The 15,545-nt window shown below is 35.7% G+C and overlaps 1 protein-coding gene across 5 annotated transcripts in view; it reads left to right on the forward strand.

The window, feature by feature from the left end:
- The window catches only part of LOC123546042 (protein regulator of cytokinesis 1-like), a 39,916-nt gene extending 27,963 nt beyond the window's left edge, over window positions 1-11,953 (forward strand). For 2 of the 5 annotated variants that reach the window (XM_053551019.1, XM_053551021.1), the window contains 3 exons: window positions 920-1,054; window positions 1,398-1,574; window positions 4,675-11,953. In XM_053551019.1, coding sequence (XP_053406994.1) covers window positions 920-1,054; window positions 1,398-1,574; window positions 4,675-4,770 — 408 coding nt within the window. In that variant the 3' untranslated portion in view covers window positions 4,771-11,953. Of the gene's footprint in view, window positions 1-919; window positions 1,055-1,397; window positions 1,575-1,966; window positions 1,999-3,536; window positions 3,618-4,674 lie in introns of all 5 variants that reach the window. The other 3 variants (XM_053551022.1, XM_053551020.1, XM_053551023.1) reach the window with 3 other exon arrangements.
- The last annotated feature ends 3,592 nt before the right edge of the window (window positions 11,954-15,545 follow it).

Consider the following 15,545-nt stretch of genomic DNA (forward strand, 5'->3'; position numbering starts at 1 on the left):
GGACATGACTGTGCTACCAAACAGAGTAAATTTTGTCATTATGCTAAAAAGCAAGAGCAAAATTTCCAATTGGCGTTATAACTGTTCGGTTTTCAGAGGTAATTTTACATTGATAGATATAGGTTCGGTCTGGAAAACTTATGGTTTATTTTCCGAAATACAGGGAGTGCGGTTTACGGTAGTATATTTCAAATGAAATAAGAAGGTCAAAAATCGGGCTGCAAAATGCGCTTGGTTTGGACGGGTTTCTGAATTCAGGGGTTCCAGTTTACAGGGGTTAAACTGTACTAAGGAGATGATACTTACTGTTATTACACCACTAAATTTTCACACTGCAGCATGTTGATCTAACCTTTTCTATCGCTGGTTATTTTATGAGTTAAGGTGTAATCAGTTAAAATTTGTTTTTGAATATTCAACAAACAACTTCAGTCTTAAAATATCCAGGAGTGATCCTGGTAGAGAAATACAGGTAATTAACATCTTACCACTTTCCCCATACTGCTGTGGGTTCGAAACACCTCTGGCAGAAACTTTTGGATGTATCATTTTCAATATGTTGAAGTTGTCCAGTTGATTTGCAGAATATTGAAAGTTACAATATGCTCAAAATGGCATTTTTATGGCTAAAAATCCAAGAAAACAAACAGAAAATTCCAGGGCATATTTAAGAAAAATGAAGTAAGACATATGCAGGAAAGAAGGATGTTTGTATTTTGTGTGAATTTCTCTGTTTATCTAAGCATTTGTGAAGGACTTAACTGCAAACAGAGAGCACCTGTTTCTAAAAGTCAGTAATTACTTTCCTGTTTTAAACAGAAGTATATTTCAACCTGATATTGTAAATACACTAATTGCGTCTCTTTTTAGTATGATATCTATACACAAGATTTGACTGTTACATTGTTTCTCATTGTAGATTAATGATTCCAAGACACCTGCATCGTCCACAAGCAGAATGCAGCATACTACAGTTTACCACTCTCCGTACAGAAAGGCCCCAGTGTCGGCAGTTCCGCAAGCTAGTAAAGTCATGTCCGCTTCTAGCAAAACAGTAAGAATATACAGTAATGTAATGTAATAATTCAGTAATGCAAATAAGTTGTCACCAACATGAACAACTGACTAATAAGTATAAGTTTACTGTAAACAGCTTCTGAGTTAACTCGTGTGTTAGTCACACATACCATTGCCTCTCTGCCTCAGACTTAGAGAAATAACAGAGTAAGTAGTTCTAATTTTTGTTTACTCTCCATGATCCAAAAATTATATAGAGCACTTATTTCTTCTGTAGCACCTACAGTGAAAAGTTTGAAGCTGCAATTATAAAATCCTTATGCAGTTGTAGTTTAACTTTTATTTGCTAGCATAACACATTATGTCATTGTTCATTTCAGGCCCCTGGATCTCGTAACAGAAGGCGATCAAACAGACTTGCTCGTAAAGTTTTAGCAGAGAAGAAGGAGGGTACGAACGAGACGGTGTTCAGTCATACAACAGTTAGCAGCAATACAAACACAGGGTTTGGTGGGAATATATCTCTGGCCTCAACCGGATCTTACCACGATTTCGCTGTGTGTACTCATGTTGTTATACCCACTGTTTCTGTCAAATTAAAATTGTGATGTTTGCTTTTTAATTTGTTATGGTTAGGTAGCAGTGTTTTTTAATGCATGACAGAGGTTAAATAAGACACATTGTAATGAGTTTGACATTTTGCACAGAAAACAAGAGATCTTCCCTTTCTCTTGGGTTAGATTTTGTTAGAAACCAGAGTTTTCAGACCAGTCGGAGAGTGCAGTCTTGTAAGTGGTCATCTTCAGAAATGAGTTCAAAATCTACCCAACATAATGCTGGAGTTGTGAGACTGGTCTTGAATCTCAGTTTATGAAACTAGTTACACTATGTTTGTTCTGGAACTTGCTTAAAGTTTGTTTCATAAGTAACTACCTCATTTGTGTTTTAGAGCAAGTATTTTAAGATAAGCACAGAAAAGGGGTAACTTCAGTTTTAAAGAAATTCAGTATTTATGTAATAGGGAATTTCTTTCCTATATGACTTAGAATCAGCTTGACATACTATTTGACTGCAAGAAAAAATGTTTTGTCACATTGGTCAGTCTTGCAAAAATGCAAGTTTTTTTATGTTTTGACATTCTTGTTTTGCCTTAACTTTACGTATTTTTGTACAACCCATTTTAATCATTTTCATTTTCTTCCATCTGAACTTTTGTTGCTGTTTCTAAATTCATGAAATTTTAAAGTGTAATGCCTCTCAACAGATAGGTGGGCCGGTGGTCTAATGGTAACACACTTGACTGTCAATCCAGAGGTCCTGGGTTCGAATCCCAATCCAGGCAGTGGAAGTTTCTGAGATGCTCTTGAGTGTCTCCCACCTAACTAGAGGCCTGCACTGGTTCTTCCGAGGAAAGATGGCTTCGCGTGTATCTGTGCTATACACCAGGCACGTTAAAGAACCAGACTGTCTATTCGCAAAGAGCTAGGCTAAGTTAACCTGACACATCTGTATCTAAAAAGTTCTCTCTTGTCTGTTCTGAGGGCTTTATCTCACTCTGTCCCTCTGGTCAGATTGCTCTGTGTCTGTACTAGGTTGAATTTTGCGCCCTGTGTGGATGCGTTTGCTATATGTAAAGCGCATTTGAACGTGTTTATCATGAAAGGGCGCTATATAAATCTGGTATAATAATAATAATAATGTGTTGAAACGGCTTTAAAGGGGTATTTGTGATTGGATGGTTAAGATTTCTGAGTTTAAATAACTCGCTCTCATCTCTGCAGGCAGTAATTAGGAACCGCTCCAACTGAATTATAAAAGATTGATGATTCTTCCCAGGGGACCACCTTTGCCTAAAATACTGCCTGGAGGGGTAACAAGGGTCTTCCTCCACCATTATTTCTTTACGTAAATTTTCGACCCAATAAGAAAAAGGTTTTACAAATTCTCATTCATGAAATTGTTTGTGTAGCAATAAATGCTTAGGTATTCCAGTTTGGTAGAAAAACATACAGATTTATGTTTGAGCAAAGGAAGTACAAATATAAAATCAATGAATTCCCCTTACTTTTTCTGGAGAAGTAGGAAACATTTTTTTCATGTGGGTTAGAACTTTAACTCGCATGCCCCGTAGGTGCTGTGGGTTAAAGCCCTACTCCGGTTGTCTTTCAAGAGAGTCATCCAGCTGACTTGAAGGTTCATGGTCCTGTGCCTAATATAATGATGCCATAGGAACATTGGGTCTTCCATTGCCATTTACGCTGGATAGCTGTCATATATGACCTGAAGTATAAACACTACCTGAGGCCACATAATGAACTGAACTTTTCGTTGTGTTTATGGGCTGAAAACAAGTTTGCATTTTCTTTCTGAGGGCCACATATTATATTAAGTTCATATTTGTTAGCTTTATTGATAGAATACTGTAATTCTGAAGATTTGTCAAATCGGACGGTCAGGCTGGTTTTATTTCTCAGTTGAAATTTACATTATATTTATTTAAATGCCCTTATTTTATTCAGAGCACCCTGTCAGTAAATCATCACTCAACACAGTTATTCAGCCCGTCACCCAAGCCTAAAGGCCTCCATTCACTTTGATATGTAAGCAGTTACACCTTTTACACCTGCATCTTTTAAGTTCTTTATTTATTTTTTGTAGAAAGTACCTGTATAGTTTCTTTTGGCTTTTACTGGATTCTGAATAACTTCAGCTGACTTCACATAAATACAGACTTAGATAAGCCAGATGATTATTAAAACTGAGAAAAAAAAAAGGAAAAAAAATTAGATTCCATTTTGGAATTCCAGTCACAACTGTTTTAAACGACTGCACTGCGACTGTCCTTCATAACTGGGAAGTTTAGCTTGAAAGTGGGTTTCTTAGTATCAGATAATTGAAACCGCATATGTATAGAAGCTGTTGTAAAAGCTGTTACAAAAATGAAATTGGGAACACTTAATTAAACTCAGTTGAGTCAGAGTGACTGCTGGAAAAATTGAGGTTGAGGTTTGACCATTCATTAGATATGATATATTTGTTACTCAAATGGGAGTTTGAAATGATATTTTAAAGTCAACACACTTAAGACTAATATGTTGATTACTAACAGGATTTTCTTTTGTTCCTTAACAGTATGCATGTATGTTACATTATTGACTTTATGTTCTGTTGCATGGTATTCCCACCAAGTTCTCGCTGTTTACTTACTGCTAACTCTTTATTTCAGTGTTTCATTGATAATAAATTGCATGCATTTTTTGCAAGAATGACCAATTTTACCATTCTTTAGTAGAAACCTATTCAGTTTTAGAGCATTTACGTAAGCAACTATTACGTAATAACAGTATATCTATTGATTTATTTTGTGAAAAGATTTATTTTAGTAATGAAACACAGTAGGTACAAGTTTGACAACAGTGGAAGGAATTTATCGGATTGACAGTCATGAATATTGCAAATTTCTGTTAAAGAACTAATATCTATGACTTGTATTTAATAGCTTAACTGGTATAGTTGTTTGAAATTAGCATGTATTAAAAGTAAAGGTTAAAAAATCTGATGAAAGTCGATTATAGATTATCAATACATTTATTTCTGGAGAGAAAAAAATGTTTTCAATGAAGGAAAAAAAGTCAGTGTTTTTGTTTTCTTTTTTAGGTGGGATTGAACCCCTCAGCCCGTCCGTTTTGCCGCAGCTCTATCGCTCCCCCACACACCAGCCCAAACAAAAATATGGACCATCATAGACTATAGATAAAAACGCCTAATGAATAGACTATCTCATCATAGAGGACACAAAACTCTGAAATATGCAACAGTTTCGGCCCGCGGAAGGAAGATCTGCAGGGTAAAGTTTGATAAGGGTACATAATGAATGCCTCATAGCGGATGACACAAATACCCTACAAATTCATACAGCAGTCTGTAGAATTTTGATTTGCAAACTGAATGAAGGCAGAGTGTTATGTGACCTACATGCTTCCACTATATTAGCTGCTTCTGTTGCGAGACAATGTAAGAAAAACAATGCTGTGCAAAAAAATGTGCTTTATTTACAGGAATTGCTACAGACAGCTGCAGTAAAAATAAAGGAAGACAATGTTCTAGGAGAAACAGATACTTGTGTTATATTTGCTGCTACAGTCTGGATGTTTTCATAACCAAGAAGTTCAAATAGTTACACAACTGGCAGATATGCTTTCACTGTGGTTCAGGACCTCAAAGATGCGGAGAAGAAATTGATGCACATTTGTTTCAGTTTTTGAGAAAACAAAATACCAAATGAACCGCACCATGAGAAAACCAACATAGTGCGTTTGCAACCAGCATGGATCCAGACCAGCCTGCACATCCATGCAGTCTCGTCATGATCCATGCTGTTCGCTAACGGTTTCTCTAATTGCATGGATCCTGACCAGACTGCGCGGATGCACATTCTGGTCTGGATCCATGTTGGTCGCAAACGCACTATGTTGGTTTTCTCATGGTGCAGCTCAAATATTAACTGACTTGTAAGCAGAAATTCTGTCAGTTTCATCTGTTGTGATGTTTTGATTAGGACCAAAATGTAAATATGCTACTAGTATATTGTTACACTGGGTAGTTAAAACTTATACATGCTAGATCTCAATTACATGTTGAGGGATGAGTGAGAAATAGGTCTAAATGCATGTAAATAAAGAAGCACTCAAACCTCATGGGCATTCACCCTGTCAGTGTGTTTACACTGGAATTGAAGAGGACAATTTTCTCAAAGATGGACCATTTTAAAAAGTAGAGAATAGATCACAGATCATGCTTTGGAAGATTGGTCTGCGTCATAGTTGTATTAGAGGCTTTGTATAAATTATAATGTACATTTGTATATGTAAACATAGCTTTCAAAACTATTTATTGTTTTATTATGTAATAGAAAATTTATCAGTGACAGTTCAGAGCTTGGCATTTGTTTTTAAGTGTTTTTTTTTTTTTTTTTTTTTTTTAGCTCACCCGAGCCTAATGCTCATGGTGAGCTTTTGTGACCGCTCAGTGTCTGTCGTGTGTCCGTCAAAATTTTCTTTAAAGATCTTGAAATCCACTGGACAGAATTACATCAAACTTCACAGGAATGATCTTTGGGTGGCCCCTTTTCAAAATTGTTCAAAGAATTGAATTCTATGCAGAACTCTTGTTGCCATGGTAACCGAAAGGAAAAACTGTAAAATCTTCTTGACCAAAACTACAGGGCCTAGGGCTTTGATATCTGGTATGTAGCATCATCTAGTGGTCCTCTACCAAGGTTGTTCAAATTATCCCCCTAGGGTCAAATATGGCCCAGCCCCGGGGGTCATGGTTTATATAGACTTATATGGGGAAAACTTTGAAAATCTTGTCTGAAACCACAAGACCTAGGCCTTTGGTATTTGGTTTGTAGCACTGTCTTATGGTCTTCTACCAAAATTGTTAAAATTATACCCCAGGGGTGAAAAGAGGTCCTGCCCTTGGGTCCTAAGTTTTACATAAACTGATACAGGAAAAAACTTCAAAAATCTTCTTGTCTGAAACCACAAAAGCTAGGCGTTTGATATTTAGTATGTAGCATTGCCTTGTGGTCCTCTACCAAGATTTTTCAAATTATTACCCTGGGATGAAAAGAGGCCCCGCCCTGGGGTCACTTAGTTAATATTTGAGTTACGAGTATATAGGAAAATATTTAAAAATCTTCTGGTCTGAAACTGAAAGGCCTAGGCTTTTGATATTTGGTATGTTGCATTGCCTAGTTGTCCTCTACCAATATTATTCATATTATTACCCCCGAGATGAAAAGAGGCCCCATTAAAGGGGTCCCAAGTTTTACACAGACATATAGGAAAAACTTTAAAAATCTTCTTGCCTGAAACTGCAAGGCCTGTGCTTTTGATATTTGGTATTATGCATTGCCTAGTAGTCCTCTACTAATATTGTTCAAATCATGCCCCTGGAGTGAAAAGAGGCCCCGCCCTCATTATATGAGTTATATAGGAAAAAAATACTTAAAAATTATCTGATCCTATTTCCTAGTCTGTTTAATTATAATTACCTGATAACCCCAAGTAATATGATGTCCCTTGACCTGCTGACCTACTTTCTTGTTTTTGAAGATGAAGCCTTGAAATTTGGATGACTTGCACAGTTTTGCACACCGATCTTAAAACTGACTTTCATTGACCATGAATATGACCTACTGACTTTCTCAGTATTTTAGCATCAGTTTGACATTTGAAACATGTAGCTCATATTACTCAGGTGAGTGATCCAGGGTCACCCTCTTACTTTTAATTTGTTCAAGACGTTTTTTTATGCATGAATATTTCCAAATGTTATAGCCATAATTGTTTACAGGTTCTTGGTAGGATAATTTAGCTATGAAAACATTCCTTATCAAGCTGAAAATGTAACTGGAAATGAGCATTTCTGAACAGACAAGTTTTTTTATAAAAGTAACAGAAATGCCAGGGTCAGTTTTCTGACTTTCGAGTTATTGACTGTGGCATGTGAAATATGATGATGAAGGTAACCTGATCAGCCAAATGTTTTATAACAAAAATGGGTAGATTTATAACTTTCTGGGCTTGTTTTCATCAACGTTAAGTCCAAAAAAATCTGATACAGACTTGTTTATTTGTTTAAAGCTGAAAACAGTATAATGTGAAATTCTTCTGAAAAATAGCAAATTGTTAATTGTTTGAGTGTGTAGAAGTTATTCTAAAAATTTGGACATAATATATTTGCTTTATTTTTGTAATTATCCAGGAATTTTTTTAAAGCCATTATTAGCAGAGTGCAATTTTTTAGTGTAGATAGTTGTTTTTTAATGTTCCTAAAATCACATATAATATTTGTTTTATGGTGCTGACTTGTGGCTTCCTTATTGTTGCCATGCCCCAATCCCTCTTCCCCACCCTACCATATAGCAAGTGAATGGAAAATGAATATTTGCTACATATATGTACGTAAATTATGTTATTTTGTCAGGTTAAATTTGTATTTTAAAACCACCATGTGAAAATTTAGTAAATCACTGCTTGAATGAAATAATCTGTTGTTTGTATATACAGTTGCTTGTACACATACTTGTATATACTTTGTATTATTATTGTACCAGCATTTTACTAGTCAGAAAATGAGTTACCTCATTTATGAAGCTGTTTTTGAATATAATCATTGAAATTATTTTGGTCTGTTGCTGGTCATGGGTAGAACTTTGAAAACCTCACAGATTTCCTGGTTGTGAAGTAACTTATGCAAAACATGAATTAAACCTGAAACATTGGTAAGCTTATTTATAATATTGTTCATAGATTCTTTTTTGTATGAGCAGCCATATATTCACAGAGCTTTTAAACATAGTTGCACTTATAATATATTTAAGGAAATTGATTTTTTTTATAAAGCTTCTCTGTTTTACATAAAAATGACTTTGTTCTGTAAGTATTTGTCCATTTTAATTCTTATGACAAAAAAAACTGGTACATAAGTTCACATCACCTTGAACTTGGTGTAATGGAGATTTACACTCATTATTATTTCATGAGCAAAGAATTTGATGTTTTAATGCAAATGTTGACCCCATCAATTAATTTCCGTAAATCATATAATCATTATTGCATGGTAGAATGATTTGAAGAATTTTTATTTAAGAACTGTAAAAAATGCATTTTGTCCCAGCCTTTCTTGTCTTAAGTGTGACCTTGCTACTTTTAAAATTCCTGTCCAATCTTCTAGAAATTTAATATAAAAAGCAACTACACCCTTTGGCTTGTAAATATTGCAGTTGTTTCTGTACATGTTACTTGTTCTGTGCATTCTTCCTTATTCTTTCTATTTCATCCTCTTTTCTAGCAGATTCTCATGAATTGCAAGTTCTTATACATGTATGCGGAGTAGTATTTAAATTTTGAAGGAAAATTTCATAGATTACATAATTGAATAGTTACCAGATTTATTTGAAGTTCATTTTATTTGCGTTAGAACTAGTTTTATTGTGTAACAACTCGCTTTTTTAAATTGGTGGTGTTAATGTGAATTAGAAGGATCTTGTGTGGTAAAAATGTATTGTTGTGAGAACTCTGGTTAGAGGAAAATTTCATAAAGTAGGGTGATCAGGAATAAGGTACTGAATTACCACTTTAATACAAGATATTAGTAGACTTGACATGAAATGCAACTTTGCTGTTGGATAACTGAAAAATCATTCTTGGGAACAACTAGTCATATGCTCGAGTTTTTGGGCTGGTTTCTGTACTAAGTTTTTTTACCTTGATCCATAACTGTTTAGATCGAGAGTGAAATTCTGTAGCACATGTGCAAATTTGACTATATTTTAGTTTTAAGCAAATCATGTTCATTACCTATGATTGTAGCTAGGGCTGGGACGATTTCAAAATTTTGAAACCGGTAATCTTTTGTATGAAATCGAATCGAACCGGTTAATCGGCCGCCATATTGAAAATGCTGTTTTCAATCCTGACGACGGTATCAAGGTACTTCCAACAGCTGATTACATTTGGAGCTTAAAAACTTTATCCTTTTCACACAATGTGACAATTAATAAGTCATATTTTGGTGTATTTTATTTTACACATATCATGACAGGCAAATCCGCGACTGTTGACTATGTTCAATGTGTTTTAGCGGACATATACCACGGGGCTATGTGCTAGTCAAAGAAATGTATAAAGATGAAGTACAAATTGTGATGTTTATTGATTGAGAGCGATTAGCGGTTTTGCAAAATTGAAACCGGTTTCACCTAGTAATCAAAATGGATCCGATTAACCGAGTAATCGTCCCAGTCCTAATTGTAGCTTCATTCGACAGTCAGTGTTGTACTTTTCAGTATTACTGCAAAACAGATACAAACAATAGCTAAATCATAGACCTGTTTTGTTTGATATAATTAAAATTTTCATGCATTTATGGGCTGCATAAGTTTCTCAGAGTATTAAAACAAGGTTTTATTTAGTTAAAATTTAAATAAAAAAGATCTTTATTGTTATATGTTTGGTACTGTTTGATGATATGTAGCAAGAAGGGTATAAGGTTTTAAAAGAGACTAGACTAAGGATGTATTGCATCGATTGGTCAGTTTGAATTTGGAGCCCAGATTCAACTAATCAAAGTCTCTAGATTTCCAAACATAATTTTATAGCCTAGCCTTGTCATTAAACCAAAGCTGTGACAAGAATTTAACTATTAAAAGTACTTCTGGTTTATTATTGATAGGTTACTGTGAAAGTATTTGCATCAACTTAAAAGTTTTTTCTGCTTTAGTCCATAGTAATATTTTACTTGCTTCAATGGTTATGTCCCCTGGTTAATTACCATTGCAGAACTGAGGTACTTTATCAAAGCAGCTTTAAACTGATATTTTAGAAAATGTAATAATAAAATTTTGAAACATTTCATTGCTGTTTAACTATAACTGGATTGTAAAGCTTACTTCAGTGAATAACCTTGTATTTTTGATCATTTTAACAAGATCTATGCCAAACAGGTAATTTATGTTTGATTCTGTTTTATAAAGTTATCTTGTACAAGAAGGTTGAACATCTTAACCAGAAGATTTAACATTTTGAGTTGCCTCAGGTCTCCCCCCCCCCCCCCCCCCCAATATGAAATGGTATTTTTATTATTAAAATTTTCAAAAAAGATAATGTTAAGAATTTGACCTATTATTGGCTTTATAGGTCATTTAAAAAGCACTTACATTAAAAGTTTGTAATAATGTACTTTTATATTTATTATAAGGAGAAAGCATGGCCACAGATCTGTACAGTTAAAAAAATACTTGAAGATTTGTGTATTAATTAATGAAGACCTTCACATGGTTTATTGTCAGATTTGCCACAATTCTAAGTTTAGACGCGCAAGAATTGAACAATTAGGGCCGAAGCTCCAGACTGTGATAAATTTGTCATTCTTGTTTACTGCTCATTGAAACATTTTAATTAAATGAGCTGCGTCATGGGAAAACCAACATAGTGGCTTTGCGACCAGCATGGATCCAGACCAGCCTGCGCATCCGCGCAGTCTGGTCAGGATCCATGCTGTTCGCTAACAGTTTCTCTAATTGCAATAGGCTTAGAAAGCGAACAGCATGGATCCTGACCAGACTGCGCGGATGCGCAGGCTGGTCTGGATCCATGCTGGTCGCAAAGCCACTATGTTGGTTTTCTCATGGCACGGCTCATATGTTGAACTTCATTTATCCTGGTAGTATGAATGTACGTCTTGTGGCAATTTGACATCAAAATGGTCTCTCACTTGTCAGCGTGTCAACTGTTGTTTATGAAAGAATATACATGTCCTGACTTCCTTCTTTGTTCAACTGACAGACAGATCAAGCCCTTCCTTCTTTGTTCAACTGACAGACAAATCAAGCCATGTTAAAATGAGCATTCTGATATGCTTATTTCTGTGAAACACACTTGAGCTAAAATGACGTCACTGTTTTAGTTGCGGCCAAGAAAGAGCACTACTATATTTTATCCTCTGTTTTAGATAAGGGCATATCAGAATTGAAAAAATGTAGAGCAAAATCATGTTTTATTTAAATTGATACACTGGAAATTGGTTATATGTCAGCAGAATTATTCACTCGGGCTATGCCCTCATGAAATTATTCCACAGACATACCTTTTTTGTGTATTGATGAATTAAAGCATGATTTTTCTATACATTATTTCTTAATTAAAAAAATACCCATAGAAAATAAACATGTGTGTACATTTGGTAAATATAGCATTGTATTTATCGTACATGTACTGTTTATGTTGAAATGTGCTTGCCAGTAATGTATTTGACATGTATAAATTTTAAACATTAAGCTTCCTGGGAAATACAATTATTTAATATAAACACCTTTTAATCTTCCATATTTAACATTTTGAGAACAGTAAACTTATTTTACAGGTTGCTTTGTGTTTTATTTCTTTTCATTGGATCCTGCCCTGTATAAGCTCAGTTTACTTATCTCGGGTTGTATTTTACCTTGATAGCAGAATCTGATGTGTACCTATTTTTAGTTCACCTGAAAACAAAGTTTTCATGGTGAGCTATTGTGATCACGTTGTGTCTATCGTCTGTCCATCAAGTCGTCTGTCATCAACAATTGTGTTTAAACAACATCTCCAAAACCACAGAATGGATTTTGATGAAACTTGGCCATGATGTTTCTTGGGTGGTCCTCCACCAAAGTTGTTCAAACGGTTCCACTTGGTTGCACATAGGGGTTCCAGAGCTAAAATTAGAAGAAGAAAATCAGACGACATCTCCTAAAACAATGGTCCAATTTTGAAATAATTTCACACAAATGGTCTTTATGTAGCCCTCTACCAAGATTGTTCAAATTATACTGAATCGTCAAAAAACATGGCAGCCAGGGGCCGTGGTCAATTTTCCCTGTATGTATATAGTACAAACTTTTAAAATCTTGTATAAAACTGTTAGCACAATTTTAAAATAATTTCACACAAATGGTCCTTGTGTGACCTACAAATAGTGTTCAAATCTTTTTGATTCGTGAAAAAACATGGCTGCCAGAGGGCATGGTCACTTACCATAACAATTTCTTTAAACAACAAAAGCACTGAATGGATTTTGATGAAACATTACACAAATGATCTTTGGGTAGCCCTCTTTCAAAGTTGTTCAAATGGTTCTGGTTCATTGAACATATGGGTCTTTTTTGTTAGAAATAGGTTTTCAGTTATCAGACTTGTAAAATCTTTTTATGCCTCCGGCATCTACTGATGCGGGAGACATAAAGTGATTGTCCTGTCCGTTCGTCCGTCCGTATGAGGTTAACCAAATGGGACCGTTTCGTCTAGCATCAATACCCCTTACTAGAATTACTTGATACTAATGCAGATGTAACCTGTGACCATTCCTCATCTTCAGACATCACCTGACCTCAGTTTGACCTTGACCTTGACTCATTTTGGACTTAGGTTGCTTTATAGGGCCATCTCTTGGTTAACCAAATGGGACCGTTTCGTCGCATCAATACCGTTTACAAGAATGAAATGATACTAATACAGATGTAACCTGTGACCGTTCCTCATCTTCAAACATCACCTGACCTCAGTTTGACCTTGACCTCGTTTCGGACTTAGGTTGCTTTGTATCGGCAAGGATGCCACCGGGGGCATCAAGCGTTTATTGAACGCAGCTCCTTGTTCTCTAGAGCTTTGATATTTGCATATGATATAAGGGTGTGACTCTCTACCATAATTGTCCAAATTATTGCCCTGAAGTCAAAAATGGCCATGCCCCTGTGTGTGACATGTACTTACTATCGGTGTATATATAAGAAACTTGTTGTACTGTCTAACATAATTGTCCAAATTATTGCCCTAAGTTCCAAAATGTGTGTGACATGTAATTGATATAGGCTAACATAGAAGAAACCTAACTTTGTACTTGTAACATTATGTAACACAAACACACTTGAAGCCTTGTACACAGGTGAGCGCTTTAGAGTCAACGACCCTCTTGTATTATTAAGCAATAGGGATGATATATACAAGCATAAACTTTGTTACTTGGCTCTTGCATCTGTGATGTGCCACAATTTTTCAGAGCGTCGGTTACTGTTCCATTACTGGTAATTTGTTCTGAAACAAGGTTTTTGTACCCCACCCCCCACCACGATGAGTGGTGGGGGCATATAGATTTGTCCATCCGTCCAAAGTTCGTGATGCGCCTAGCTCAACAACTATTTGATATAAATTGATGAAACCTTGCATGAGTCTTTATCATGATATGAACTTGCACACCTCCTATTTTTCGTCTGGCTCCGCCCCCTATTTCCAGAGTTATGGCCCCTGAAATAGTCAAAAATGCACTTTTTCATCTTGTGACGCACCTAGCTCAAAAAGTATTTGATATAGATTCATGAAACCTTGCACGAGTCTTAATCATGGTATGAACTTGCGCACCTCCTATTTTTCATCTGGCCCCGCCCCATATTTCCAGAGTTACGGTCCATGAAATAGTCAAAAATACACCTTTTCACCTTGTGACGAGCCTAGCTTAAAAAGTTTTTAATATAAATTGATTAAACCTTGCATGAGTCTTTATCATGATATGAACTTGCGCACCTATTTTTCAAGTAGGTCCGCCCCCTATTTCCAGAGTTGTGGCCCCTGAAATAGTCAAAAATGCACATTTTCACCTTGTGACGCACCTAGCTCAAGAAGTATTTGACATAAATTGATGAAAACTTGCATGAGTCTTTATCATGATATAAACTTGCGCACCTCCTATTTTTTGGCCGGCTCCACCCCTATTTTTAAAGTTATGGCCCCTGAAATAGTCAAAAATGCACATTTTCACCTAATAATGTGCCTAGCTAAAAAAGTATTTGATGTAAATTCATAAAACCTTGCTCGAGTCTTTATCATGATGTGACCTTGCACACTTAGCATTCTTTTTGAGAATCTTAGCGCTTATTACAGAGTTATGGCCCTTGAAATAGCCAGAATAGTGGATTTTTTGTTTGTGATGCTCATAGTTCAAAAAGTATATGGCCTAGAATAATGAATCCTTTTTATAACATGTTTGTTGAGGCTTTACCCCTTTAAGACTGGAAACATTTGAATTATTGCCCCTTAGTTGTGACAAATGTACCAGTGGGGGCGCACCCTGTGTCCTACAGACACGTTCTAGTTTCTTTGAATGCTCTTTAGATATTCACAATTCCATTGTATACATTATCTGAATTTTTACAGACCTTCACACATTGTTAGAGAAACATTTTCAAAATGTTGGTTAAAAAACTCTTGAAAGCATTTTCCATTGTCGAAATATTTTAGGGTCATAAAATTTATTTTTGAATTCCGTTCAGACCATATTTGTTGCTTGTTGGGTCCATATGAAAAACTCTACAAATGGAAAGTTTGCCCTTGTCCATATGTCTGTTAGGCCAAAGTTGTGTCACATATATTTAAAAAGTACTGAAACTAGAGGAACATTGAAGCTGTGCATCTGGGTTTTATATGGGAGTGTTTAACCCCCATCCCCTTTACCTCTCACAAAAAAACTCTTTCAGTTTCTTGTGAATTTCTTGATTATGTTTTGTAGTATATCATGATGAATACCCCCAGACAGCAGCTTATTGCCGATTTTTCAAACTGAAGAAATTGTTAGGGAATTTCTAAAAACAACCATCGTTTTCATCCCAGAAATTCTAAATGTAAGCGATGTCCATTCCTTAACAAAACTGTCTGACTTCAAATCACTTGCCCTTCGTCGATGTGGGTTCGAGCCTCACTCGGGTTGTTGAATTCTTCATGTGCGGAAGCCATCCGGCTGCCTTACGGAAGGTCGGTGGTTCTACCCAGGCGGCCGCCCGTGATGAAATAATGCACTGAGAGGCATCTTAGTTTAAACATATTTTTTTGCTCATTTAATATTTACAAGAATATATAACACTTTTACAACCACAAACAAATAAGCGAATGGGTCGGGCCACAAGTTCTTACAACATCAGATGACGGCCCTCCCCA

Source organism: Mercenaria mercenaria, chromosome 9 (assembly GCF_021730395.1).
Source record: "Mercenaria mercenaria strain notata chromosome 9, MADL_Memer_1, whole genome shotgun sequence".
Taxonomy (NCBI): domain Eukaryota; kingdom Metazoa; phylum Mollusca; class Bivalvia; order Venerida; family Veneridae; genus Mercenaria; species Mercenaria mercenaria.